Here is a 26,341-nt window from a genome sequence, read left to right as displayed (position 1 = left end):
CAAGTGGGGTCTTGCCAGGGTCCTACATAGCTGCAACATTACCTCTTGGCTCCTAAATTCAATTCCACAATTGATGAAGGCCAATACACCGTATGCCTTCTTAACCACAGCGTCAACCTTTGCAGCTGCTTTGAGCATCCTATGGACCTGGACCCCAAGATCTCTCTGATCCTCCACACTGCCAAGAGTCTTACCATTAATACTATATTCTGCCATCATATTTGAGCTACCAAAATGAACCACCTCACACTTATCTGGGTTGAACTCCATCTACCATTTCTCAGCTCAATTTTGGATCCTATCAATGTCCCACTGTAACTTCTGACAGCCCTCCACACTATCCACAACACCTCCAGCCTTTGTGTCATCAGCAAACTTACTAACCCCATCCCTCCACTTCCTCATCCAGGTCACTTATAAAAATCACGAAGAGTAAGGGTCCCAGAACAGATCCCTGAGGCACACCACAGGTCACTGACCTCCATGCAGAATATGACCCGTCTACAACTACTCTTTGCCTTCTGTGGGCAAGCCAGTTCTGGATCCACAAAGCAATGTCCCCTTGGATCCCATGCCTCCTTACTTTCTCAATAAGCCTTGCATGGGGTACCTTATCAAATGCCTTGCTGAAATCCATATATACTACATCTACTACTCTTCCTGCATCAATGTGTTTAAAAAATTCAATCAGGCTCGTAAGGCACGACATGACCTTGACAAAGCCATGCTGACTATAAATGAAAATACTATAAATTTTGCCTAGTACTTTCAAAGCATTAACCAGGTTCTGGCTTGGTTGACAAGAATATAATTTATAACCACTCTAAAAATTAATTATAATTTACAATTTCAAGTGGAAAACCTATATTATTTTCTTTGCACAAAGAATTAGTATGGTCTATAAATATATATTGTTTCTGTACTTACATTCTTTAGTGTTCAATAAATCTAGCCTAATGTTTATAAGGCCATAACATATAGGAGCAGGATTAGGCTATTCAGCCAATCAAGACTGCCCTACCATTCCATCATGCTGATTTATTATCCCTCTCTACCCCAATCTCCTGCCTTCGCCCCATAACCTATCATGCCCTGACTAATCAAGAACCTATCAACCTCCAATGACTTCACCTCCACAGCCTTCTGTATCAAAGAATTCCACAGATTCACTATCCTCTTGCAAAAGAAATTCCTCCTCATCACTGTTCTAAATGGAAATCCCTCCATTCTGAGGCTGCGCCCTGTGGTCCAAGACTCCCCCACTGTAAGAAATATCTTTTCCATATCCACTCTATCTAGACTTTACAACATTTGATCAGTTTCAATGAGATCCTCCCTCATTCTTCTAAACTCCAGCAAGTACAGGCCCAAGGCTATGAAACACTCCTCATACACTAACCACTTCATTCCTGGAATCATTCTTGTAAACCTTCTCTGGTCGCTCACCAACGCCAGCACATCTTTTCTCAGTTAAATATCACACCATGGATGTATGAGGTACTAGAAACTAGTCAGCTAAATCAAACTATTAAACTGGGCTACTAAAACCAAAACTTCACATCATGATAAAAGTTTTCTCCCCTGATCCAGAGCCCTTCTAACTGATACCCTCATCACTGCAATGTAGACTCTTTAAACTACCTTTTATAATGCTATTGACATTGTAAATACATGTGGTATTTATTTATGCACATTTTATTCCATATCTGCCCTTTAACCTCTAACTATTAGCTTTTAAAAATTATAAATATATTTTATATATATATTAATTTTAATATAATTCTTTATTCTTTATAATTGTTTCATGTTTATTTTGTTGCATGTCATGCCTACATACCACAGCAAATTCCTAATACATGTAAATGTATGTATGTATATGCCGAATATGGTTCATCCATTAGGATTCCTTTGATCAAGTTTTCTGTCTTGTATCTTGATTATGCCATCAAGAGAGATGAGAACACCTGGAAGAAAAACTGATGCCAAGAAATAATCTGAAATACAGAAGTTGATATATTTGATTTGATAATGATAAAAACAGAACTTGAAATGCAGCAGACATTTGTAGTAAGTTTAACTATTTGTTCCTAATGCTAATTAAGATATTTTTATTATCCAGTTTGACATGTATTTGGAAGGTAGTGATAGCTTTCTCCTGAGGTAGTATGACCTATGAACTATTTGGATGAGGAGTCAGGGCATTTGAGAACTAGAAACTGTTGGTGAGCTCTAGGTGGTGGAAAGAGGTGGAGAGCCAGAGTAACATCTAAGAGCTTGACACTATCCAGGATAAGGCAATATAGTGCAGTCCTTAAAGGTATTGTGCCCAAAATCATGTGAATTATTAGAATTACACACAGGACTCTCATGCAGCAACAATGAACAGGACTCTGAGGTGATCTTCCCATGTGACGATGTTTACCTCCTGATTTTCTTAGTGGTAAATGTTGCTGTTCTTGAAGTAGATTGGGCAATTTGGTCTACCATATGCTCCAGTTTTTCAAAGTTCAAAGTAAATTTATTGTCAAAGTTCATATATGTCATCATATACCTTTGCCTTTTCTCCTTGGAACGATGGAGGATGAGAGGTGACCTGATAGAGGTGTACAAGATAATAAGAGGCATTGATCGTGTGGATAGTCAGTGGCTTTTCCCCAGGTTGAAATGGCTAGCACGAGAGGGCATAGTTTTAAGGTGCTTGGAAGGAGGTACAGAGGAGATGTCAGGGGTAAATTTTTTATGCAGAGTGGAATGGGCTGCTGGCAGCGGTGGTGGAGGCAGATACGATAGGGTCTTTTAAAAGACTCCTGGATGGGTACATGGAGCTTAGAAAAATAGAGGGCTATGGGGAAAGCCTAGGTAGTTCTAAGGTAGGGACATGTTCGGCACAGCTTTGTGGGCCAAAAGGCCTGTACTGTGCTGTATGTTTTCTATGTTTCTATGTTGCTATACAACCCTAAGATTTGTTTTCTTGCGGGCATACTAAGTGAATCCAAGAAACGTAATAGAATCAATGAAAGACAATGAGCAAAAGATAAACAAACTGTGCAAATACAAAAGAAAAATAATAAATAAATAAATAAATAAATAAGCAATAAGTATCAAGAACATGAGATTAAGAGTGCTTGAAAGTGAGTCCATAGGTTGTAGGAACAGTTCAGTGCTTCTACAACCTCTGTAGCGGAGTGTACAGTACCTCTTTAGTGGAGAGTGTAAATATTGAGATCAGAGGCAGGGCTCCTGAGCAATTATTCTTCCTGGATGATATTGAAGTCCGAAGTATTTGGAAAAAAAGAAAATAATGCAGAGAGATTGACCAGTGAAAACATTAAGCTCTTGACATAGAGCCTGTACCTTTATTTTGCAGTCACAACATTGATATGGCTTGTGCAGAAAGTTTATGGGGATGCTGGTGGGGAGAGGACCTAGGTGACTGTCAAGTGATGCAGCTGGTTTCCACTCATTGGGACTCATCATTAACTGGCATTGATGTGGCTCAATTGTGACATATAATTGCTGTCCAAGTCTGAATGCTGTTCATTTCTTGCTGTAAATGGTATTGCTCCTCAGTGGCAGGAGTTATGAAAGAAAATATACATTGTAGAATCATCAGAAAATAGACTCACTCATAACTTTAGGACAGGGGAAAAGTCAAAAAAAAAAACTCCCTTAAAGAAGCTGGCGACTATGATCAGCTTCCCACAGAAATGATCACTTGCAGGAATATACCCAAAAACACAAAGATTTCCCTTCAAGACCACTGTTTAATTTACTTCTGCAAGTCAGCCTGAGTTATCCTCAGTCAAAAGTTGCCTTGTTGATAAATGAAAATACTCCTAGCTGTTCTCATATTTTCTAACTTTGGTAAATTTGAAATCTTCCAAAGGCCATTGTTTCTGTATATGCCTCATTGTATATTATGGTTAATCGGATTCCTTTTTCTTTAAAAGTGCTGTATACACTGCCTATAAAAAGTACTCACCCCCCTTGGAAGTTTTCATGTTTTACTGTTATGCAATCAATTATTTTGTGTTTAATAATTGAAATAAATTTAGACCAATTTGTAGAAATTTGTTTTCACTTTGACCTGAAAATCTTTTTCTGTTGATTAGTGTCAAAAAGGCAAAATTAAATCCACTGTGATTCAATGTTGCGAAACGATAAAAGATAAAGACTTCCAAGAGCGTAGGTGAATGTGTTTTGTAGCCACTGTAATTACACATTGCTGTCATTGCTATAACATCTCCTCAAAGCATGGTCAAATCAGAATTAGATTTAATATCACCGGCATATGTTGTGAAATTTGTTGTTTTGTGGCAGCAGTACATTGTGATACATAATTTAAAAAACTATAAAAGAATTATATATAATTTAATTAAGTAGTGCAAAAAGACAGTTCAAAAAAAAGGAAAAAAAGATAGTGAGTTAGTGTACATGAGTTCATTGTCCATTCAGAAATCTGATTGTGGTGAGGAAGAAGCTGTTCCTAAAACATTGAATGTGTGTTTTCGCACTCCTGTATCTCCTCCTTGATGGAAGTAATAAGGGGGCATGGCCTGGGTGATGGGGGTCCTTAATGATGGAAGTCAGCTTTCTGAAGCGTTGCCTTTTGAAGACATCCTCAACGCTGGGGAGGCTAGTGCCCGTGATGGTGCTTGCTGAGTTTGCAATTTTCTGCAGTTTTTTCTGATCCTGTGCAGGGGCACCTCCATACCAGATGGTGATACAACCAGTTAGAATGCTCTCCATCTTACATCTGTAGAAATGTGTACAAGTCTTTGGTGACATACCAAATCACCACAAACTCCTAATGAAATATGGCCACTGTTGTGCCTTCTCTATAATTGCATCAGTAAGTTGAGCCCAAGGTAGATCTTCAGAAATGTTGATACCCAGCAACTTGAAGCTGCTTACCCTTTCCATTGCTGATCTCTTGACAAGGACTGGTGTATGTTCCCTCGACTGCCCCTTCCTGAATTCCACAATCAATTCCTTAGTCAAATATTTCAGAGTCAGGCATTTTGTAACTATTATTGTATCTTCTCATTCCTCCTCTCTTCGTTTTTTTTACCATGATGATGTTTAGTGCACGTGCTATTTTTTAATTCTCATTTGGCCTCTCCTCATTTCTCATCTGCTAAATTATGTATTCCAGAGCAGAGGTTGGACAACTTTGCCAGGAGAAAGAATACTTGCAGGAAAGGCTGGAGAAACTGCAAGCAAGAAATGATGAAATGGAAAAGCAGTGTGTCCAGCACGGAACAATGCACGAAAGAATGAAACAGAGGTACAGTATTCAGCATTTCCACACTATTTGTTGAGAGGTCTTAATCTGAATTTATTTACCAGCATTTTCTCTATTTTGCGTTGATGGGAAAATACATTCTTATGATCGAGTAAAAGTCTAGTTCAATGCAATAGAATGCTCCGAAGTGTAGTTACAAACAGGTAACTTTTATCTGAAGCCTCAAAGAGAAAAAAACTGAACACTTCTGATGAATGAAATCTCTATGAAAGCATAGAACCCAGATAGTCATACGTAATGGCTTTGATTATGTATAAATTCTGGTCTCAACATACACCTTTGAGGGTCATTAGTAAATAATTCTGACTAAATATATATTTTAAAATGTTGTAACATGAAATGAAGTTTGAAAATTGTATTCTTCAAAATGCCATATGCATTAAGATTGATTATGACAACTACAGTTTAGGGTTTCAATCACTGGACATTGAAACAGGTATGGCTTATTTTATTTCTTTCCAGTGCTTATTTTTTAAAGAAAGCACATACTTTAAGAACATAATTGCTTCTTAATGTACTTTTGTTGATCTTGGACTTCCTTCATTTAGCATCAAGCCGTTTCTGGACAGCTACTCATTATGACTGTGGCAATAAGACTGCCTAGACTGGTAAAACACAATTCCTCCAAGTTACAACAGGGTTCTGTTCTGAGGACTGTTCAGAAACGCAGCTACCCAGCAAAATATTTAAATAAAGACATAAATAAAGGCAACATGTACTTAAGCCAAGGCATTTAGCTCAACTATTCAGATGTCTTTTCAAGATGCATCAATATTACCATGGACTGAGTTTCCATACAGCAGAAGATGTCCACGGCCAGCAGGTCTACCCTAGCAGTCTCAGAAGTGTTCATTCCTATGTGAGGGTAGTACATGTCAGGCACACATAATCCAAGGAAGACCTGTAATATAAGAGTCCAATCACAAACAAGGGAAAATCTGCAGATGCTGGAAATCCAAGCAACAAATATGAAACACTGGAGGAACTCAGCAAGCCAGGCAGCATCTATGGAAAAAAGCACAGTCGACATTTCGGGCAGAAACCGCTCACTAGGATGGAAACATCGACTGTACTTTTTTTCATAGATGCTGCCTGGCCTGCTGAGTTCCTCCAGCATTTTATGTGTGTCACTGTAATGTGAGACATCCGTTTTCTTCCCTCTACATGTAATTCCTATCAACACAGGCCTGTATTTACAAAAATAAATTGTCATTTCTACCCCCCCCCCACCCCAGGAAACAGATGTGAGTCCTACTTTATGCCCATTTGGTAACAGAAATTTCAGCATTACAGAATTCACAAATCACCACTCAAAATTTTGAGAAATAGAATAAAATTTCTCATGGAATTCATGGGAAAAAGTAAATAGAGTCAGAGTACTATGGCACAGAAACATGCCATTCAGCCCATCCATTATATGCCAACCCTTTTTGTGCCCAGTCCCATCTACCTGCACCTGAACCTGAACCATAATTCTCCATAGCCTGGATTAACCCTATTTATACCCCTCATAATTTTGCATACCTCAACAAGATCTCCCCTCCTTCTCATATACTCCTAACCTATTCAACCTTTCCCTATAACTTGGGTCCTTTCTGCCAATACGACTGAGGTTGTTGTTCTGAAGCATGTTGATATTAAGGGAGAGGAGGTGTTGGAGTTGTTAAAATACATTAGGACGGATAAGTCCCCGGGGCCTGACGGAATATTTCCCAGGCTGCTCCACGAGGCGAGGGAAGAGATTGCTGAGCCTCTGGCTAGGATCTTTATGTCCTCGTTGTCCACAGGAATGGTACCAGAGGATTGGAGGGAGGTGAATGTTGCCCCCTTGTTCAAAAAAGGTAGTAGGCATAGTTCGGGTAATTATAGACCTCTGAGCCTTACGTCTGTGGTGGGAAAGCTGTTGGAAAAGATTCCTAGAGATAGGATTTATGGGCATTTAGAGAATCATGGTCTGATCAGAGACCGTCAGCATGGCTTTGTGAAGGGCAGATCGTGTCTAACAAGCCTGATAGAGTTCTTTGAGGAGGTGACCAGGCATATAGATGAGGGTAGTGCAGTGGATGTGATCTATATGGATTTTAGTAAGGCATTTGACAAGGTTCCACACGGTAGGCTTATTCAGAAAGTCAGAAGGCATGGGATCCAGGGAAGTTTGGCCAGGTGGATTCAATTGGCTTGCCTGCAGAAGGCAGAGGGTGGTGGTGGAGGGAGTACATTCAGATTAGAGGATTGTGACTAGTGGTGTCCCACAAGGATCTGTTCTGGGATCTCCACTTTTTGTGATTTTTATTAACGACCTGGATGTGGGGGTAGAAGGCTGGGTTGGCAAGTTTGCAGATGACACAAAGGTTGGTGGTGTTGTAGATAGTGTAGAGGATTTTCAAAGATTGCAGAGACACATTGACAGGATGCAGAAGTGGGCTGAGAAGTGGCAGATGGAGTTCAACCCGGAGAAGTGTGAGGTGGTACACTTTGGAAGGACAAACTCCAAGGCAGAGTACAAAGTAAATGGCAGGATACTTGGTAGTGTGGAGGAGCAGAGGGATCTCGGGGTACATGTCCACAGATCCCTGCAAGTCGCCTCACAGGTGGATAGGGTAGTTAAGAAAGCTTATGGGGTGTTAGCTTTCTTAAGTCGAGGGACAGAGTTTAAGAGTCGCGATGTAATGATGCAACTCTATAAAACTCTGGTGAGGCCACATTTGGAGTACTGTGTCCAGTTCTGGTCGCCTCACTATAGGAAGGATGTGGAAGCATTGGAAAGAGTACAGAGGAGATTTACCAGGATGCTGCCTAGTTTAGAGTGTGTGCATTATGATCAGAGATTTAGGGAGCTAGGGCTTTACTCTCTGGAGAGAAGGAGGATGAGAGGAGACATGATAGAGGTGTACAAGATAATAAGAGGAATAGATAGAGTGGATAGCCAGCACCTCTTCCCCAGGGCACCACTGCTCAATACAAGAGGACATGGCTTTAAGGTAAGGGGTGGGAAGTTCAAGGGGGATATTAGAGGAAGGCTTTTTACTCAGAGAGTGGTTGGTGCATGGAATGCACTGCCTGAGTCAGTGTTGGAGGCAGATACACTAATGAAGTTTAAGAGACTACTGGACAGGTATATGGAGGAATTTAAGTTGGAGGGGGAAGGATTTTTTTAAATCGGGAGGAGAAATTGATATTCATGCCATCAGGTTGGAGAGAACCTAGGTGGAGCATAAGATGTTAGTCCTGCACCCCCATTGTGGCCTCATCTTGGCACAAGAGGAAGCTATGGACTGATATGTCGTAACAGGAATAGGAATCAGAATTAAAATGCATGGCTACCAAGAATTTCTTTTTTTTTTTATTTTATTTTTATTTGGATAAGGAATTCACAATTATCATGTACTTTTTTCACACATATAACCTTTTCCATTTTTTTATATGTATAAAACTACAATTATTTATACATTCTTAAGTACACATTGAGATGATATAAAAGGAAAATAAACATTTAAATAGATAATTATGTACTGTGGTAAATCTAACCTATTAGGCTAAGTAATGAAATTAGTTGTTAAGAAAAATGGTAATAATAGTTTCCATACAACCCTTCTGGACCATTTCTACTGGTCCAAAATGTTGCATACAAGCCTATATACCAACCATTGTAGGTGCTTATATCCCAATTTGTTCGTGCTTGTTCCTGCCCGCAGACATAATTATCCAATCCCTATGTACTTATTTACTTAATTTTTTCATTTTTTTTTATCCCTTTCCCAAATCTTTCCCTTTACTTGTGTTAATTCTCTATTTTCCAAAAAAAAACAAACATTTAGACTAGGGGTGCTTACGTTAGCAATATTACTGTGTTGATGAGAAGAGCAATATAAATCATTAGGAGAGTCATCTAAAGTCTGCTCGCATTGGGGTTATATATTCAATCCATTTATTCCAGATTTGATAAAATGTTTCTTTTTGAGTTCTCAGAGAGTAAGTCAACTTTTCCATTTTAAATATTTCCAAGATAATTTCGTACCAATCTTCTCATGTAGGTGGTATTGGATTTAGCCATTTTCTAGTGATTGATTTCTTACTTGCCGCTAAGAGGGCCTGCAGCAACTTTATATCTTCCTTCTGTTCAAGGAACAATACATGCCCCAAATAGAGCGTCTCAAAGTTCAGAGGTATCTGGGACCTAAGTACCTTAACTAATGTTCTATGAATACCTTCCCAAAATAGACTTAATTTAGGGCAATCCCAGAAAATATGAAAATGATTTGGCTACCAAGAATTTCAACTTTTGGTCGATGGAGCAGAGATGCTTGACAAAGACCTTTATACAAAACTGTTCTAAGTGCAACCTTTTATGGCAAATGTGATCATTAGTCCAGAATCTCAGATCAAACATATCAGAGTATGAAAGGTAATAATCTATTCCACTTTAGCCGTATTGTTCATTTATCAAGTTTGTTGTGAATTTTTTTAAATTACAAATCTCTCAATAGAAATTTAAAAGTAGTTTGTTTACTTCTTCACTCTAAACCGTATGCTCATCACCTTTGCACTAAATATCTCATTAGTTCTAATATTCAATTATTTAATGTTATTTCCCATACAAAAGTATAAAGGAGAATGAAATAATTGTTACTCCAGATCCAATGCAGCTCAAAAAAAAACATAAAGAACGTAATAAAAAAACACAGTAAATATAAATACACAAGTTAGCTTATGTACATTGATTGTATGTCCATAAAGTGACACCAGGAACAGGAGTATCTGTTTTTAAGTCTGGTGGTCCTGGCATGGATGCTATGTAGCCTCCACCCTGATGGGAGTGGGACAAACAGTCCATGAGCTGGGTGGGTGGGTTCGTTCATAATGTTGCAGGCCTTTACTAACACCTTTCTATGTGTGTGTGTATATATATATATGTCTCGATGGTGGGCAGGCTGCTGCTGGTGATGTGTTGGGCAGCTTTGACCACCCATTGTAAGGCTTCTTGTCTTCCTCAATGCAGTTTCTGTACCATGCACTGATGCAGCATGTTAGGATGTTCTCTACTGCGCATTTGTAGAAGAATGTGAGTATTAATGTGCATGTCCAGCTCTCTTCTGCCTCATCAGAAAGCTGGTGAGGTTTGTTTGTTGGTATGGAATGTGTTCTGGGATGATGAGAGGTTGTGTGAGATAAGCACTCCCAGGAGTTTGACACTGCTCACAGTTTCCATAGCTGTGCTACCGACGTAAAGAGGGGCGTGAGTGGTGCGAGTTCTCTTGAAGTTGATAACCATCTCCTTTGTCTTGTTGACATTGAGGAGGAGGTTATTTGCCTGACACCAGGCCTCGAACTCTTCCACCTCATCTCTGTAGGCTTGCTCATCGTTGTCGGTGATGAGCCTCACCATTTTGTCGTGTCTGTAATGGAAAGAAGGTTAGATAGTGTATCAAGTTATAAGGAGCTTTTTTGCTACGAATATGACTTACTATTTGACTCTGTGTTCACAGCTAACACCTAATTATTTACCTTTAATTTATGTTGTTACTTGTTAATAGTTTATTATATTTCCTATGCTGTGTTTTACTTCAATTTATTTAGCTTTATCCGAATTATGTATGTATACTGTATATCTTCATGCAATTAGTTATAATTGAATCACACTTCCCAAGATAGTCACAGATTAAGTTGGAAATTGGACTATAGAATGTAATCTTGAAAGATTTTGGTCATATATTTTAAGTCATAGTCCAGATGATCATAGATGCAACTTTAGGAAAGAAAAGAACAGGACTTTTATTTATATAGCACATTTCATGATCTTCAGTGTTTTACAGTATAAGTGAATCAATTATTGTGTGGCAAGCTGAACTGTATTACCTTATCTCACCTCCATATTGCTTAACAATATCATAGAACTAGGCTCAGTGACCAATGTCAGAAAGTGGCAAGGCAAGATTACAGCATATAATCAACGTATGACCATTAACCTTGCAGCACTTGGCTATAATATGAGCTCTTGGCCTTTGTCATTCACCAAGGTTGGCTGCTGTGGCATGAGGTAGCAATATTTTCTTGTGGGATACTTCGCTATACTATTTAAAAGTTGCTGGTGAACACAGCAGGCCAGGCAGCATCTCTAGGAAGAGGTGCAGTCGACGTTTCAGGCCTCTCGTATCCCTTTTGCCTATCACCTGTCCAGCTCTTGGCTCCACCCCTCCCCCTCCTGTCTTCTCCTATCATTTTGGATCTCCCCCTCCCCCTCCAACTTTCAAATCCCTTACTCACTCCCCCCCCCCTTGCCTTTCTTCCCGGACCTCCTGTCCCATGATCCTCTTGTATCCCTTTTGCTTATCACCTGTCCAGCTCTTGGCTCCATCCCTCCCCCTCCTGTCTTCTCCTATCATTTCGGATCTCCCCCTCCCCCTCCCACTTTCAAATCCCTTACTCACTCTTCCTTCAGTTAGTCCTGACGAAGGGTCTCGGCCTGAAACGTCGACTGTACCTCTTCCTAGAGATGCTGCCTGGCCTGCTGCGTTCACCAGCAACTTTGATGTGTGTTGCTTGAATTTCCAGCATCTGAAGAGTTCCTGTTGTTCGCTATACTATTTGCTTACATAGGTTATGAGTCTTCACTCAGTTATTTCCAAAGCATCTCTTTGCCTTTTTACTTTTGTTGAAACATGCACTGAACATTACTCCAATATGTTATTAGATCATTTAGGTCTTATTCATAACCAACATAGCGGTCCTGCTTTGCAGGATTTGATGAATTAGTAAAAGGCTATCAGTCAGCTCACTACCTTCCTATGTTAAATGAATCCAATGCCCCAATTTCAGCTGTTGATCACTTTCTGAAAACACAGTATATCTACCCAGTAAATACAGCAAGCACCTTCTCTCAGCCTCCATCCTTGTGAAAATAGTTATAAACTATCACTGAAGAATTGCCATTAAAATTGGAGCTGTCTTTTTAAAAACTGGGGAAATTCACTAACGCCATCTGAAAGGTAGTCACCTCCACAAAGGTACGTGTTTCATACTGTGTCAGTTCTTGCTCTGAAGGACTGACAGGGTGCCACAAAACATGTATAATGTAAATTCACCCTCCATGTGCCAGGTATGAATGACAGGCAATTTTGTTTACAAAATATTGGGCAAAACTTACTGCTAGGGGGTTGCTTGTTGTCAATTTACACTAAATCTACCTTTACTCAGCGAGGTCTGGTGCAACGCTTGTTTGCATGAGGGCAATGATTTATCATTAGCAGGTGGAGAGATAGAACAGGCTCAACAGCTAGTTAAACCATATCCCTAGCTACAAACTTGAAACATTAAAAAGCATTAAATTATTCAAAACCTACAAAAATTGAATTAATAAAACATTTAGAGAAGGTTAAACATCATTAAACATTAAAATAAAGGAAAAGTCCACAAGAATCAGAAAGGGCTTCAATGTTAAGAGATAGTTTCTCTTTGCCAAAGAGTTTGAACTGGGAGTGTGATCTCATATTCAGTGGTCATTCAGATTAAATAGGATCAGATGAAACATCTTCATCTGGATGGTTGTAGATATTTGACATTCAACATCTCAGAGAGTTGAAAATATTTAGACATTCCCTAAAGGTTAATTCGTAGATTGAGTCTGTGGTGGGGAAGGCAAACGTAATGTTAGCATTCATTTCAAAGGACTAGAATAAGGATGTAATGTTGAGGATTTATAAGGAAATACACAGAAGATGCTGGAGGAATCAGCAGGCCAGACGTTTCATGCCGAGACCCTTCATCAGGACTGGAAAGGAAGGGAAGAAGTTAGAGTAAGAAGGAGGAGAGAGCAGAGGAAGAAGTACAAGGTGGTAGGTGATAGGTGAAACTGGGAGAGGAGGAGGGGAGGGTGAAGTAAGGAGCTGGGAAGTTGATTGGTGAACGAGATTAAGGGCTGGAGAAGGGGGAATCTGATAAGAGAGGACAGAAGACCGTGGAAGAAAGAGAGGGGGAGGAGCACCAGATGGAAGTGATGGGCAGGTAAGGAGATAAGGTTGGAGAAGGAAACAGGAATTGGGAATGGTGAAGTGCGGGTGTGGAGCATTACCAGAAGTTCGAGAAATCGATGTTCTTGCCATTAGGTTGGAGGCTACCCAGATGGAATATAAGGTGTTGCTCCTCCAACCTGAGTGTGGCTTCATCCTGGAAGTAGAGGAGGCCATGTACTGACATATCGGAATGGGAATGGGAAGTACGATTGAATTGAATGGCAACAAGAGATCCTGCTTTTTGTGGCGGGCAGTGAGAATGTGCTCAGCGAAGCTTTATAAGGCACTGGTGAGGCCTCACTTGGAGTAGTGTGAATAGTTTTGTACCCCTTATCTAAGAAAGGATGTGCTGACATTGGAGCGGGTTCAAAGGAATTTCACAAAAATGATTCTTGGATTGAAAGGATTATTGTATGATGAGCGTTTGATGGCTCTGGACCTGTACCGTTTTTAATTACCCACAAAGTCAACTTAAGAATACACATGAATTAGAATATGATGCTCTCCACAATGTAGTTACAATCATATTACCAAATAAACAGAAGTACCTATCTTAAATACAGAAAACAAACAATATATACACATTTACACATCCCATTGCTAAGGAAATGGAATATTGCACTGCGTATTAATCAGCATTTGGAGAAGCATAGTCTGATTAGGGTAGTTAGCATGGCTTTGTGAGGAGCAGGTCATGCCTCAGGAGCCAGATTCAATTCTTTGAGGATGTGACAAAGCACATTGATGAAGGTAGAGCAGTGGATGTGGTGTATATGGATTTTAGTAAGGTCTTTGACAGGGTTCCCCATGCTCAGCCTGAAAGTCATGAGGCGTGGAATCCATGAAGACCAGAGTGCATGGATTCAGAATCCGTGTTCTCACTCCAAGTCCTGAGTCCGGTAAAGATAAACCCATAAGTAACATTTTAAAAAAAAGATGAATTAATGTGCTTTAATAGGAGTCTTATCCAAAAGTCCAGAAAATCTATCAGTGCATTGGCACCAAATCCAATGGATGCATTATTAGATTTTATTGTATTTGCTGTCAAGTGTTTTCCAGTGGATATAACAGGTATTTACAAATCAAAATATAAGTATTAGCGGATTTGCCTTGAGCAGAGTCTGACTTCTTATCAGATTCAGGAATTTCCTAGTAAAGAGATTGCTGAGCCTCTGGCTAGGATCTTTATGTCCTCGTTGTCCATGGGAATGGTACCGGAGGTTTAGAGGGAGGCGAATGTTGTCCCCTTGTTCAAAAAACGTAGTAGGAATAGTCCGGGTAATTATAGACCAGTGAGCCTTACATCTGTGGTGGGAAAGCTGTTGGAAAAGATTCTTAGAGATAGGATCTATAGGCATTTAGAGAATCATGGTCTGATCAGGGACAGTCAGCATGGCTTTGTGAAGCGCAGATCATGTCTAACAAGCCTGATAGAGTTCTTTGAGGAGGTGACCAGGCATATAGATGAGGGTAGTGCAGTGGATGTGATCTATATGGAATTTAGTAAAGTATTTGACAAGGTTCCACATGGTAGGCTTATTCAGAAAGTTAGAAGGCATGGGATCCAGGGAAGTTTGGTCAGGTGGATTCAGAATTGGCTTGCCTGCAGAAGGCAGACAGTCGTGGTGGAGGGAGTACATTCAGAATGGAGGATTGTGACTAGTGGTGTCCCACAAGGATCTGTTCTGGGACCTCTACTTTTCGTGATTTTTATTAACGACCTGGATGTGGGGGGTAGAAGGCTGGGTTGGCAAGTTTGCAGACGACACAAAGGTTGATAGTGTTGTAGATAGTGTAGAGGATTGTCAAAGATTGCAGAGAGACATTGATGGGATGCAGGAGTGGGCTGAGAAGTGGCAGATGGAGTTCAACCCGGAGAAGTGTGAGGTGGTACACTTTGGAAGGACAAACTCCAAGGCAGAGTACAAAGTAAATGGCAGGATACTTGGTAGTGTGGAGGAGCAGAGGGATCTCAGGGTACATGTCCACAGATCCCCGAAAGTCGCCTCACAGGTGGATAGGGTAGTTAAGAAAGCTTATGGGGTTTAGCTTTCATAAGTCGAGGGATAGAGTTTAAGAGTCACGATGTAATGATGCAGCTCTATAAAACTCTGGTTAGGCCACACTTGGAGTATTGTGTCCAGTTCTGGTCACCTCACTGTAGGAAGGATGTGGAAGCATTGGAAAGAATACAGAGGAGATTTACCAGGATGCTGCCTGGTTTAGAAAGTATGCATTATGATCAGAGATTAAGAGAGCTAGGGCTTTACTCTTTGGAGAGAAGGAGGATGAGAGGAGACATGATAGAGGTGTACAAGATAATAAGAGGAATAGATAGAGTGGACAGCCAGCGCCTCTTCCCCAGGGCACCACTGCTCAATACAAGAGGACATGGCTTTAAGGTAAGGGGTGAGAAGTTCAAGGGGGATATTAGAGGAAGGTTTTTTTCAGAGAGTGGTTGGTGCGTGGAATGCACTGCCTGAGTTAGTGGTGGAGGCAGATACACCGGTGAAGTTTAAGAGGCTACTAGACAGGTAAATGGAGGAATTTAAGGTGGGGGCTTATATGGGAGGCAGGGTTTGAGGGTCAGCACAACATTGTGGGCCGAAGGGCCTGTACTGTGCTGTACTATTCTATGTTCTATGTTCACCCGTTAATACCACTACTGGGACTTTGAATCACCAACAAGTTATTTGAATGTTTATAAAAAGAACACATATACTAACAGCACAGGGACTGTCAAATTGAGTTTCTGCAAGGTGATTCTGATGATGCCATCTTTATTGAGGATGTCCTTGTGACTGAGCTGTTCAGCTGGGAGCAGTAATTTCATACACGTTGATGAGACACTGCAAAACCCAGGAAAGCGTGCTACAGGCTAAGCAACAGAATGTGGGTTAATGGGTGGTATTTTAATATTCATTGTTCTGGGGAATCGGAAACCAATCTCTGGTGATGAGGATAGAGTTATGCTGGAATTGGGAGGGGATATTCAGTAGCTGCCTCAAGGATGATTATTTGAATCATCTTTATTTCTAACTTGTACAAATGTGGAAAAGTACCACTTAAAGTGGCTCCTCAAAATCCTTCAAATCTACTGACTGATCTAAACAAGCCAACTCACACATTGACAACCCATGCATCAATGCTCAGCTGACTCTCATGGACAGCTTGCATCACTCACTTGCCTGACACCAGACTTCTGAAGCAGGTGTCTACTCTGAGCTCCACCGTGGCAGAGATTACCAGGAGGACTGAGAAAATAGTTCAGGTGATTTTCTCAAAGCCTTCTTGAAAGAAATGTCTTTTCTCACACAGAGAGTGGTGGGTGCATGGAGTGCACTACCAGCGGCGGTGGTGGAAGCAGATACAATAGGGTCTTTTAAGAGACTCTTAGATAGGTACATGGAGCTTAGAAAAATAGAGGGCTATGCGCTGGGGAAATTCTAGGCAGTTTCTAGAGTAGGTTGCATGGGCCTGTAATGTGCTGTAAGCTTCTATGTTTTATGTATAAATGTAACCTCCTCACTGAGAGTGGAGATCCTTAGCCCAAAACCACACTAAATGGGGAAAGGTTGGCACTGAGATCCCCAAATCTCTCTCCTGAATCCAGAAAACACTGCAAAAATAATGGAAGGAGAGTCCGACTCATTTACTTTCTCGATTGATGAAGAAAAAGTGTGAAGAAATAGGTTATACGGCGCAAGAGCAGGTTGAAACAGTGGTCAGCTGGACAGACCTGTTTGTAATCTTGAGGCCAGAATCTGTGAAGTTCAAAATAAATGTATTTTCACCATATACCACATACAACCTTGATTCGATTTAGAACATAGAACATAGAAAACCTACAGCACAGTACAGGCCCTTTGGCCCACAAAGCTGTGCCAAACATGTCCCTACCTTAGAAATTACTAGGCTTACCCATAGCCCTCTATTTTTCTCAGCTCCATGTACCTATCCAAAAGTCTCTTAAAAGACCCTATCGTATCCGCCTCCACCACCGTTGCCAGCAGCCCATTCCACGCACTCACCACACTCTGCGTAAAAAATTTACCCCTGACATATCCTCTGTACCTACTCCCCAGCACCTTAAACCTCTGTCCTCTTGTGGCAGCCATTTCAGCCATGGGAAAAAGCCTCTGACCATCCACACGATCAATACCTCTCATCATCTTATACACCTCTATGAGGTCACCTCTCATCCTCTGTCACTCCAAGGAGAAAAGGCCAAGTTCACTCAACCTGTTTTCATAAGGCATGCTCCCCAATCCAGGCAACATCCTTGTAAATCTCCTCTGTACCCTTTATGTGGTTTCCACATCCTTCCTGTAGTGAGGCAACCAGAACTGAGCACAGTACTCCAAGTGGGGTCTGACCAGGGTCCTATATAGCTGCAACATTACCTCTTGGCTCCTTAAATTCAATTCCACAATTGATGAAGGCCAATACATTGTACGCCTTCTTAACCACAGAGTCAACCTGCGCAGCTGCTTTGAGCATCCTATGGACTCGAACCCCAAGATCCCTCTGATCCTCCACACTTCCAAGTGTTACGTACCCCGTAACTGGGTTGCCAAACCAGCAGAAATGGATCACTCAGTTGGAGTCTGGAGTACTAGAACTAAGAAAGTTTTATTAAAGAAACAAGCAACACATTAATCGAAAGGATAATAAATGCAACAGTTCAGCGATGATAAACGCACATGTGCACAGAATTAAGATAACAGCATCAATCAAGCTCTATCGTTGTCTAGGGGTAAATGACCAATTTCAAAATGACTCAAAGTTCAGTCCAGTTAGTAGTTCAGTTCGCAGTAATCGTTGCCATGGCGATGGACAAGGTGGGGGAAGAGAGACATAGAATAGGAACAACTGATCATTCAGAACACGGCTTCACTCACAGACCAGCGAGATGGCTCACAAACAGCTTTTGGGCGGGTCCTTGGTGATGTCACCTGAGGTCATCGACTGTGACCCCTCCTCCAGATGCGGTCGATCCTCTGCAGTGAACCCGGCACCCAGGCAAGGGCGGACACACACCGGGTTCCCGCTGATCGTACCTTTCCACCCTTGTCGTTGTCTGATACTTCTCACCCACTCGTGAGAGGCGCACCACTTCCAGGGTCTCGTTACCTCGGGTGGCGTGTGTCCCTGTCTTAGCGGACCTGTCCCCTTTTTATCCCCCTGCTGGGGTATCGCCTGTCCATCACTTCAAACAGTTCAGGGTTCAAAGGGGGAGCCGCTCCAGACAGCTCCCTCTCCCACGTCCCTCCATTACACATCTCCAGACGCTGCTCCATTGTTCCTTATCTCTCCTTCCCCTGAGGGCAGGTGGCAGACCAACTGCTGATGCCACTGATGCTAGCCCAGGCCAGCAAACATCTTAATTTTATGTGTATTCTCGTAACACTTCCCCCCTTTAAGGATTTTTACCGGGAGGTAAAAATTACAAACATGACTACATTATCTGATACATACACAATATACATCTTTAACAGTTATTTAGCTAATACAGAGAATTTGAAGCTGTCAACACCTTGACAGACAGTCATCACATTTTCTGTTCCTTTTACACGTGTTATTAATAATCCCTTAGACCAGGCTCCAACTCAGCAAACTTCATAGTGGCCAAAAACACTGATGAATTGCGACCAATGTAACCTCTCATTTGGTTTTGTCCCGGACCACAACAACAAGGGTCGTCCCATTCCGACTCAATTTTCTCTCGCAAGGGCTTAGTAGGAGGGGGACGGGTATTGACCGCAGAGTTATTGCAAAACTTCCTGCAGTACCCCACCATCTCCAAGAGCCTTCTGAGGGCCCTCTTGTCTGTCGGGGTTGGGAGGTCAGCGATAGCCTGCACTGTAGCTTGCATCACTGCCAGCTGCCCCTGTGTCACCACAATTCCCAGGTAGGTGACCCTCGTGTGGCCGAATTCATTTTTTTCAAGGTTCACTATCAAACTGGCTTCAGACAGCCGTATTAAATTGCCAATACACACCTCTGTGGTCATCAGCCCTTTAGTCACTGAATTACTCAATATATATGAGTGTTCTTTACTGGGCTGCCCTATTGTAACAGACATAACCCAACGTCCCAGTTCTTTGCATTTCCTCGGGACAATCAAACACATAGGTGCGAGTCGTTTAATTACTCCTTCTAAAGATTCGCTTTGTTCGGGGATTAAGGGAGAGACCTTATCAGTAGACCTGGCCAAAACAATAGCCTTCTCCCATCTGACCGATCCCATCCTAATCTTTTCAAAATGGTTTTTTTCTCTTATCAAGGGGTCCCTAGCTTTATTGATTTCCACGCTAACACCGACTAGGTTTGTTAGCATATCAAAAGCCGGTGACCGTCTCAGTTCGCGTCGGTCATGATCAATAACATTCTTCCCCCTGGGCAGCCGGTAAATCTCTTTCATGATTCCACCAACTGTTTCCTCCAGCACCGCAAGATGTCCACCGGGGGGTACCTCGTGGGCCATGTTAAAAACCTCATCCCCATAACTCTTTTGCACCACCCCCCACTCCTCATCTGCGGATGCTGTACTTGATTTCCCTTTCTTCCTTAGCACTTCCTCATCCGCACAATAGCTTGTCAAGGCTGTGTCAGAGAGAGCGGTCTCGGCAAAAACCATCAGCCCCTCGTCTCGCTCCTGCGTCTGCACAAATTCTTTCCTGGCTACTGCTACGTCCGTCCCAGCTCCCTCACTACCTCTTATCTCACTACACCCTGTCTCATACAAGGTTGGCAGAAATGTTTCAGCCAAATTCACCATCGCGGGCGGGGCCTCCATGTTGGCAGGCTGACCCGTCAATCTCACGACTGGGAACACGATTCCTCCAGCGATGTCATTACCGAGCAAGACTTCCACGTCTTTCATCGGTAATTCGGACCTCACCCCGATCGTGACTAGTCCAGAGACCAGGTTGCTCTGTAAATGTATCTGGTGCAAAGGGACTGACTCTGTCCCTTCCCCAACACCTTTGACCTCTACCTCCCCAGTCTGGGTCTCTGAGCTAAACTCTAATACACTCTTCAGTATTAGTGACTGACACGCTCCCGTGTCTCTCCAGATCCGCACTGGAACTGGTTTTAACCTCTCCTTCACTGACACCAGTCCGGCCGAGATAAACCTCTCGCGCCCTTCCTGGACTTTTTCAGACCTGTCCTTCCCTAGCGGTTCGCTTAACAGCTCAATACAGCCATTCAAAATTTCCGCTTTTCCTTTCCCCGTCTCCTTCCTTGGGGCAAAGCACCTGGACGCAAAGTGTCCGACTTTCCCACAATTATAACAGACGACCCCAGGAGACTTCCTACCAGACTGCTCCCGGTCTACCTTATCCTTTTCACTAGTCCCCGGCTTACTTTCTGACTTTTCCGGTGGACTCTCCCCGCCGTCCTGACGACCCTTCTGGTAGCCTTTACTCGGGGCAACCTTCATTTTATGCGTCAACGCATACTCATCCGCTAACTTAGCAGTTGCGGCTAACGTGGCTGCCTCTTTCTCATCGAGGTAGGGTCTCATACCCTCAGGGACACAACCTTTAAACTGCTCAATCAGAATCAGCTGCAGCAGTCTGTCATAATCCCCCTCTACCCCTTTCGAGGCGCACCAACGCTCACAATATGTTTGCATCTCACGAGCAAACTCCAAATACGTGCGGTCCCACTGCTTCCTCGCATTCCGGAACCTCTGCCGGTATGCCTCCGGGACCAACTCATAAATCCTGAGGATGGCCTCCTTCACCACCTCATACTTCTGGGCATCTTCCGCGGATAAAGCGGAGTAAGCTTCTTGGGCCTTCCCTTTCAGTACACTCTGAAGTAAAACAACCCACTTATCCCTCGGCCAGTCCTGACTTATAGCCACTTTTTCGAAATGGAGAAAGTACCGATCCACATCGGTATCGTCAAAAGGGGGAACCAGCCTTACCTCCTGGGTCGCCCGGAACCCTCCACCTTGGTTCGGCACGAGCCCCTGCTCGGCCCTTATCTTTAACTTCTCCAGCTCAAATTCCCTTTCCCTCTGTTTCTCCTCTCTCTCCATCTGTCTGTCCCTCTCTTTCTCTTCGTGTTCTAACTGCCATACCCGGAACTCGTGCTCGAGTCTCAGTTTTTCAAGCTGTACCTGTACCGCGTCTCCAGCAGGTTTTTCAATAGACACCTCCCCCAGCTCACCTTGGGGAAACACACCTTTAGATACATAGTGCTCTACAATAGCTCTGTGTATCTCCTCTCTCCTCATTGTCGACTTCACCTTGGCAAGATTCACCCGTTTGGCCACAGCTATCAATTCCGATTTCCTGGCATCCTCTAATGCCTCCAAGGTCGGCGCCTTTATAAATTCCTCAACCTCCATTTCTGCTGTTTGTCTTTTCTTTCTTTCGGGAATTTTAACCCAATCAATTTACTCCGTCCCAAATTTAGCGTTCAGAATCGCGGACGAGAACCCCACTTATGTTACGTACCCCGTAACTGGGTTGCCAAACCAGCAGAAATGGATCACTCAGTTGGAGTCTGGAGTACTAGAACTAAGAAAGTTTTATTAAAGAAACAAGCAACACATTAATCGAAAGGATAATAAATGCAACAGTTCAGCGATGATAAACGCACGTGTGCACAGAATTAAGATAACAGCATCAATCAAGCTCTATCGTTGTCTAGGGGTAAATGACCAATTTCAAAATGACTCAAAGTTCAGTCCAGTTAGTAGTTCAGTTCGCAGTAATCGTTGCCATGGCGATGGACAAGGTGGGGGAAGAGAGACATAGAATAGGAACAACTGATCATTCAGAACACGGCTTCACTCACAGACCAGCGAGATGGCTCACAAACAGCTTTTGGGCGGGTCCTTGGTGATGTCACCTGAGGTCACCGACTGTGACCCCTCCTCCAGATGCGGTCGATCCTCTGCAGTGAACCCGGCACCCAGGCAAGGGCGGACACACACCGGGTTCCCGCTGATCGTACCTTTCCACCCTTGTCGTTGTCTGGTACTTCTCACCCACTCGTGAGAGGCGCACCACTTCCAGGGTCTCGTTACCTCGGGTGGCGTGTGTCCCTGTCTTAGCGAACCTGTCCCCTTTTTATCCCCCTGCTGGGGTATCGCCTGTCCATCACTTCAAACAGTTCAGGGTTCAAAGGGGGAGCCGCTCCAGACAGCTCCCTCTCCCACGTCCCTCCATTACACATCTCCAGACGCTGCTCCATTGTTCCTTATCTCTCCTTCCCCTGAGGGCAGGTGGCAGACCAACTGCTGATGCCACTGATACTAGCCCAGGCCAGCAAACATCTTAATTTTATGTGTATTCTCGTAACACAAGAGTCTTACCGTTAATACTATATTCTGCCATCATATTTGACCTACCAAAATGAACCACCTCACACTTATCTGGGTTGGACTCCATCTGCTATTTCTCAGCCCAGTTTTGGATCATATCAATCTCCTGCTGTAACCTCTGACAGCCCTCCGCACTATCCACAACACTTCCAACCTTTGTGTCATCAGCAAACTTACTAACCCATCCCTCCACTTCCTCATCCAGGTCATTTATAAAAATCACGAAGACTAAGGGTCCCAGAAGAAATCCCTGAGGCACACCACAGGTCACTGACCTCCATGCAGAATATGACCCATCTACAACCACTCTTTGCCTTCTGTGGGCAAGCCAGTTCTGGATCCACAAAGCAATGTCCCCTTGGATCCCATGCCTCCTTACTTTCTCAATAAGCCTTGCATGGGGTAGCTTATCAAATGCCTTGTTGAAATCCATATACACTACATCTATACTTTTCCTTCATCACTGTGTTTAGTCACATCCTCAAAAAATTCAATCAGGCTTGTAAGGCACGACCTGCCCTTGACAAAGCCATGCTAACTATTCCTAACCATATTATACCTCTCCAAATGTTCATAAATTCTGCCTCAGGATCTTCTCCATCACCTTACCAACCACTGAAGTAAGACTCACTTGGTCAATAATTTCCTGGGCTACCTCTACTCCCTTTCTTGAATAAAGGAACAACATCCACAACCCTCCAATTCTCTGGAACCTCTCCCGTCCCCATTGGTGATGCAAAGATCATCGCCAGAGGCTCAACAATCTCCTCCCTCGCCTCCCATAGTAGCCTGGGGTACATTCATCCGGTCCAGGTAACTTACCCAACTTGATGTTTTCCAAAAGTTCCAGCACATCCTCTTTCTTAATATCTACATGCTCAAGCTTTTCAGTCTGCTGCAAGTTATCACTACAATCACCAAAATCCTTTTCTATAGGCATTTAGAGAATCATGGTATGATCAGGGACAGTCAGCATGACTTTGTGAAGGGCAGATCGTGTCTAACAAGCTTGATAGAGTTCTTTGAGGAGGTGACCAGGCATATAGATGAGGGTAGTGCAGTGGATGTGATCTATATGGATTTTAGTAAGGCATTTGACAAGGTTCCACACGGTAGGCTTATTCAGAAAGTTAGAAGGCATGGGATCCAGGGAAGTTTGGCCAGGTGGATTCAGAATTGGCTTGCCTGCAGAAGGCAGAGGGTGGTGGTGGAGGGAGTACATTCAGATTAGAGGATCGTGACAAGTGGTGTCCCACAAGGATCTGTTCTGGGACCTCTACTTTTCGTGATTTTTATTAACGACCTAGATGTGGGGGTAGAAGGCTGGGTTGGCAAGTTTGCAGACGACACAAAGGTTGGTGGTGTTGTAGATAGTGTAGAGGATTTTCAAAGATTGCAGAGAGACATTGATAGGATGCAGGAGAGGGCTGAGAAGTGGCAGATGGAGTTCAACCCGGAGAAGTGTGAGGTGGTACACTTTGGAAGGATAAACTTCAAGGCAGAGTACAAAGTAAATGGCAGGATACTTGGTAGTGTGGAGGAGCCGAGGGATCTTGGGGTACATGTCCACAGATCCCTGAAAGTTGCCTCACAGGTGGATAGGGTAGTTAAGAAAGCTTATGGGGTGTTAGCTTTCATAAGTCGAGGGATAGAGTTTAAGAGTCGCGATATAATGATGCAGCTCTATAAAACTCTGGTTAGGCCACACTTGGAGTACTGTGTCCAGTTCTGGTCACCTCATTATAGGAAGGATGTGGAAGCATTGGAAAGGGTACAGAGGAGATTTACCAGGATGCTGCCTGGTTTAGAAAGTTTGCATTATGATCAGAGATTAAGGGAGCTAGGGCTTTACTCTTTGGAGAGAAGGAGGATGAGAGGTGACATGATAGAGGTGTACAAGATAATAAGAGGAATAGATAGAGTGGACAGCCAGCGCCTCTTCCCCAGGGCACCACTGCTCAATACAAGAGGACATGGCTTTAAGGTAAGGGGTGGGAAGTTCAAAGGGGATATTAGAGGAAGGTTTTTTACTCAGAGAGTGGTTGGTGCATGGAATGCACTGCCTGAGTCAGTGGTGGAGGCAGATACACTAGTGAAGTTTAAGAGACTACTAGACAGGTATATGGAGGAATTTAAGGTGGGGTCTTATATGGGAGGCAGGGTTTGAGGGTCGGCAAAACATTGTGGGCCTGTACTGTGCTGTACTATTCTATGTTCTATGTTCCATAGTGAATACTGAAGTAAAGTATTCATTAAGTACCTCTGCTATTTCCTCCAGTTCCATACATACTCTCCCATTGTCACACTTGATAGGTCCTATTCCTTCACGACTTATCCTCTTGTGGGAGTACACAGAAAGTCCAAGAAACATAACATATTTAGTGAAAGACTGCGCCCAACACGATAGACAAACAAAGCAAAAGACAACAATCTGTGCAAATACAAAAGAAAAAAAAAATTAATTAATTATTTAATAATTATTGCGAACATGAGATGAAAAGTCCTTGAAAGTGAATCCATAGGTTGAGGGAACAGTTCAGTGATGGGACGAGTGAAGCTGAGTGAAGTTATCCCCACTGATTCAACAGCTTGAAGGTTGAGGTGCAATAATTGTTCCTGTCCTGAGGCTCCTGCACCTTCATCCTGATGGCAGCAGCGAGAAGACAGCATGTCCTTGGGTGGTGAGGGTCCTTGATAATGGCTGCTGCTTTCAAACAACAGTGCTCTGTGTAGACGTGCTCAATGGTGGGGAGTGCTTTAACCTTGATGTACTGCACCATATACGCTATGTTTGTAGGATTTTTTTGTACCTGGACATTGATGTTCCATGCCAGGCTGTGATGCAGCAGTCAATATACTCTCCACCACACATCTATAGAAGTTTGTCCAAGTCTTAGATGTTATCTTTGTGAACTTCTCAGGAAGTAGAGGTGCTGCCATGCTTTCTAAGTAACTGCATTTATATGCTGGGCCCAGAACAGATCCTCTGAAATAATGACACCTTCAGCTGCTGACCTCTCCACCTCTGATCCCCAGTAAGAACTGGCTCATGATCCTCTGGTTTCCTCCTCCTGTGGTCAATAGTCAATTCCTTGGTCTTACTGACATTGAGTGAGAGGTTGTTGTCCTGGCACCAGTCAGCCAGATTTTCAATCTCCCTCCTATATACTGACTTCTCACTACCTTTGATTTGGCCTATGACAGTGCTGTCATCAGCAAACTTAAATATAGCATTGGAGCTGTGCTTAGCCTCGTAGTCATAAGTATAAAGTGAGTAGAGCAGGGGGCTAAGCACACAGCCTTGTGGTGTACCTGTACTAATGGAGATTGTGGAAGAGATGTTGTTGCCAATTGGAACTGACTGGAGATGAAAGTCTGCAAGTGAGGAAATCGAGGATCCAGTTGCACAAGAAGGTATTGAGGCCAAGGACTTGAAGCTTATTCATTAGTTTTGAGGGGGTGATGGTATTAAATGCAAAGCTGTAGTTGATAAAGAACGTCTTGATGTATGCTTCTTGGCTGTCTAAATGTTCCATGGTTGAGTGAAGAGCCAAAGAAATGGCATCTACTGTGGAACTGTTGTGCCAATAGGTCAATTGGAATGGATCCAAGTCGTTTCTCAAGCAGGAGTTGATATGTTCCATCACCAGCCTCTCAGAGCATTTCATCTCAGTGGATGTA

The 26,341-nt window shown here is 42.9% G+C and overlaps 1 protein-coding gene across 2 annotated transcripts in view; it reads left to right on the top strand.

Moving 5' to 3' along the window:
* Nucleotides 1-26,341, top strand: part of sdccag8 (SHH signaling and ciliogenesis regulator sdccag8) — a 426,566-nt gene that overhangs the window by 327,421 nt on the left and 72,804 nt on the right. For both annotated transcript variants that reach the window (XM_063055502.1, XM_063055503.1), the window contains exon 16: nt 5,156-5,287. In XM_063055502.1, the coding sequence (XP_062911572.1) occupies nt 5,156-5,287 (132 nt within the window). The remainder of the gene's footprint in view (nt 1-5,155; nt 5,288-26,341) is intronic.

Source organism: Mobula hypostoma, chromosome 8 (assembly GCF_963921235.1).
Source record: "Mobula hypostoma chromosome 8, sMobHyp1.1, whole genome shotgun sequence".
Classification (NCBI taxonomy): Eukaryota; Metazoa; Chordata; class Chondrichthyes; order Myliobatiformes; family Myliobatidae; genus Mobula; species Mobula hypostoma.
This window is presented reverse-complemented; position numbering and strand designations above follow the sequence as displayed.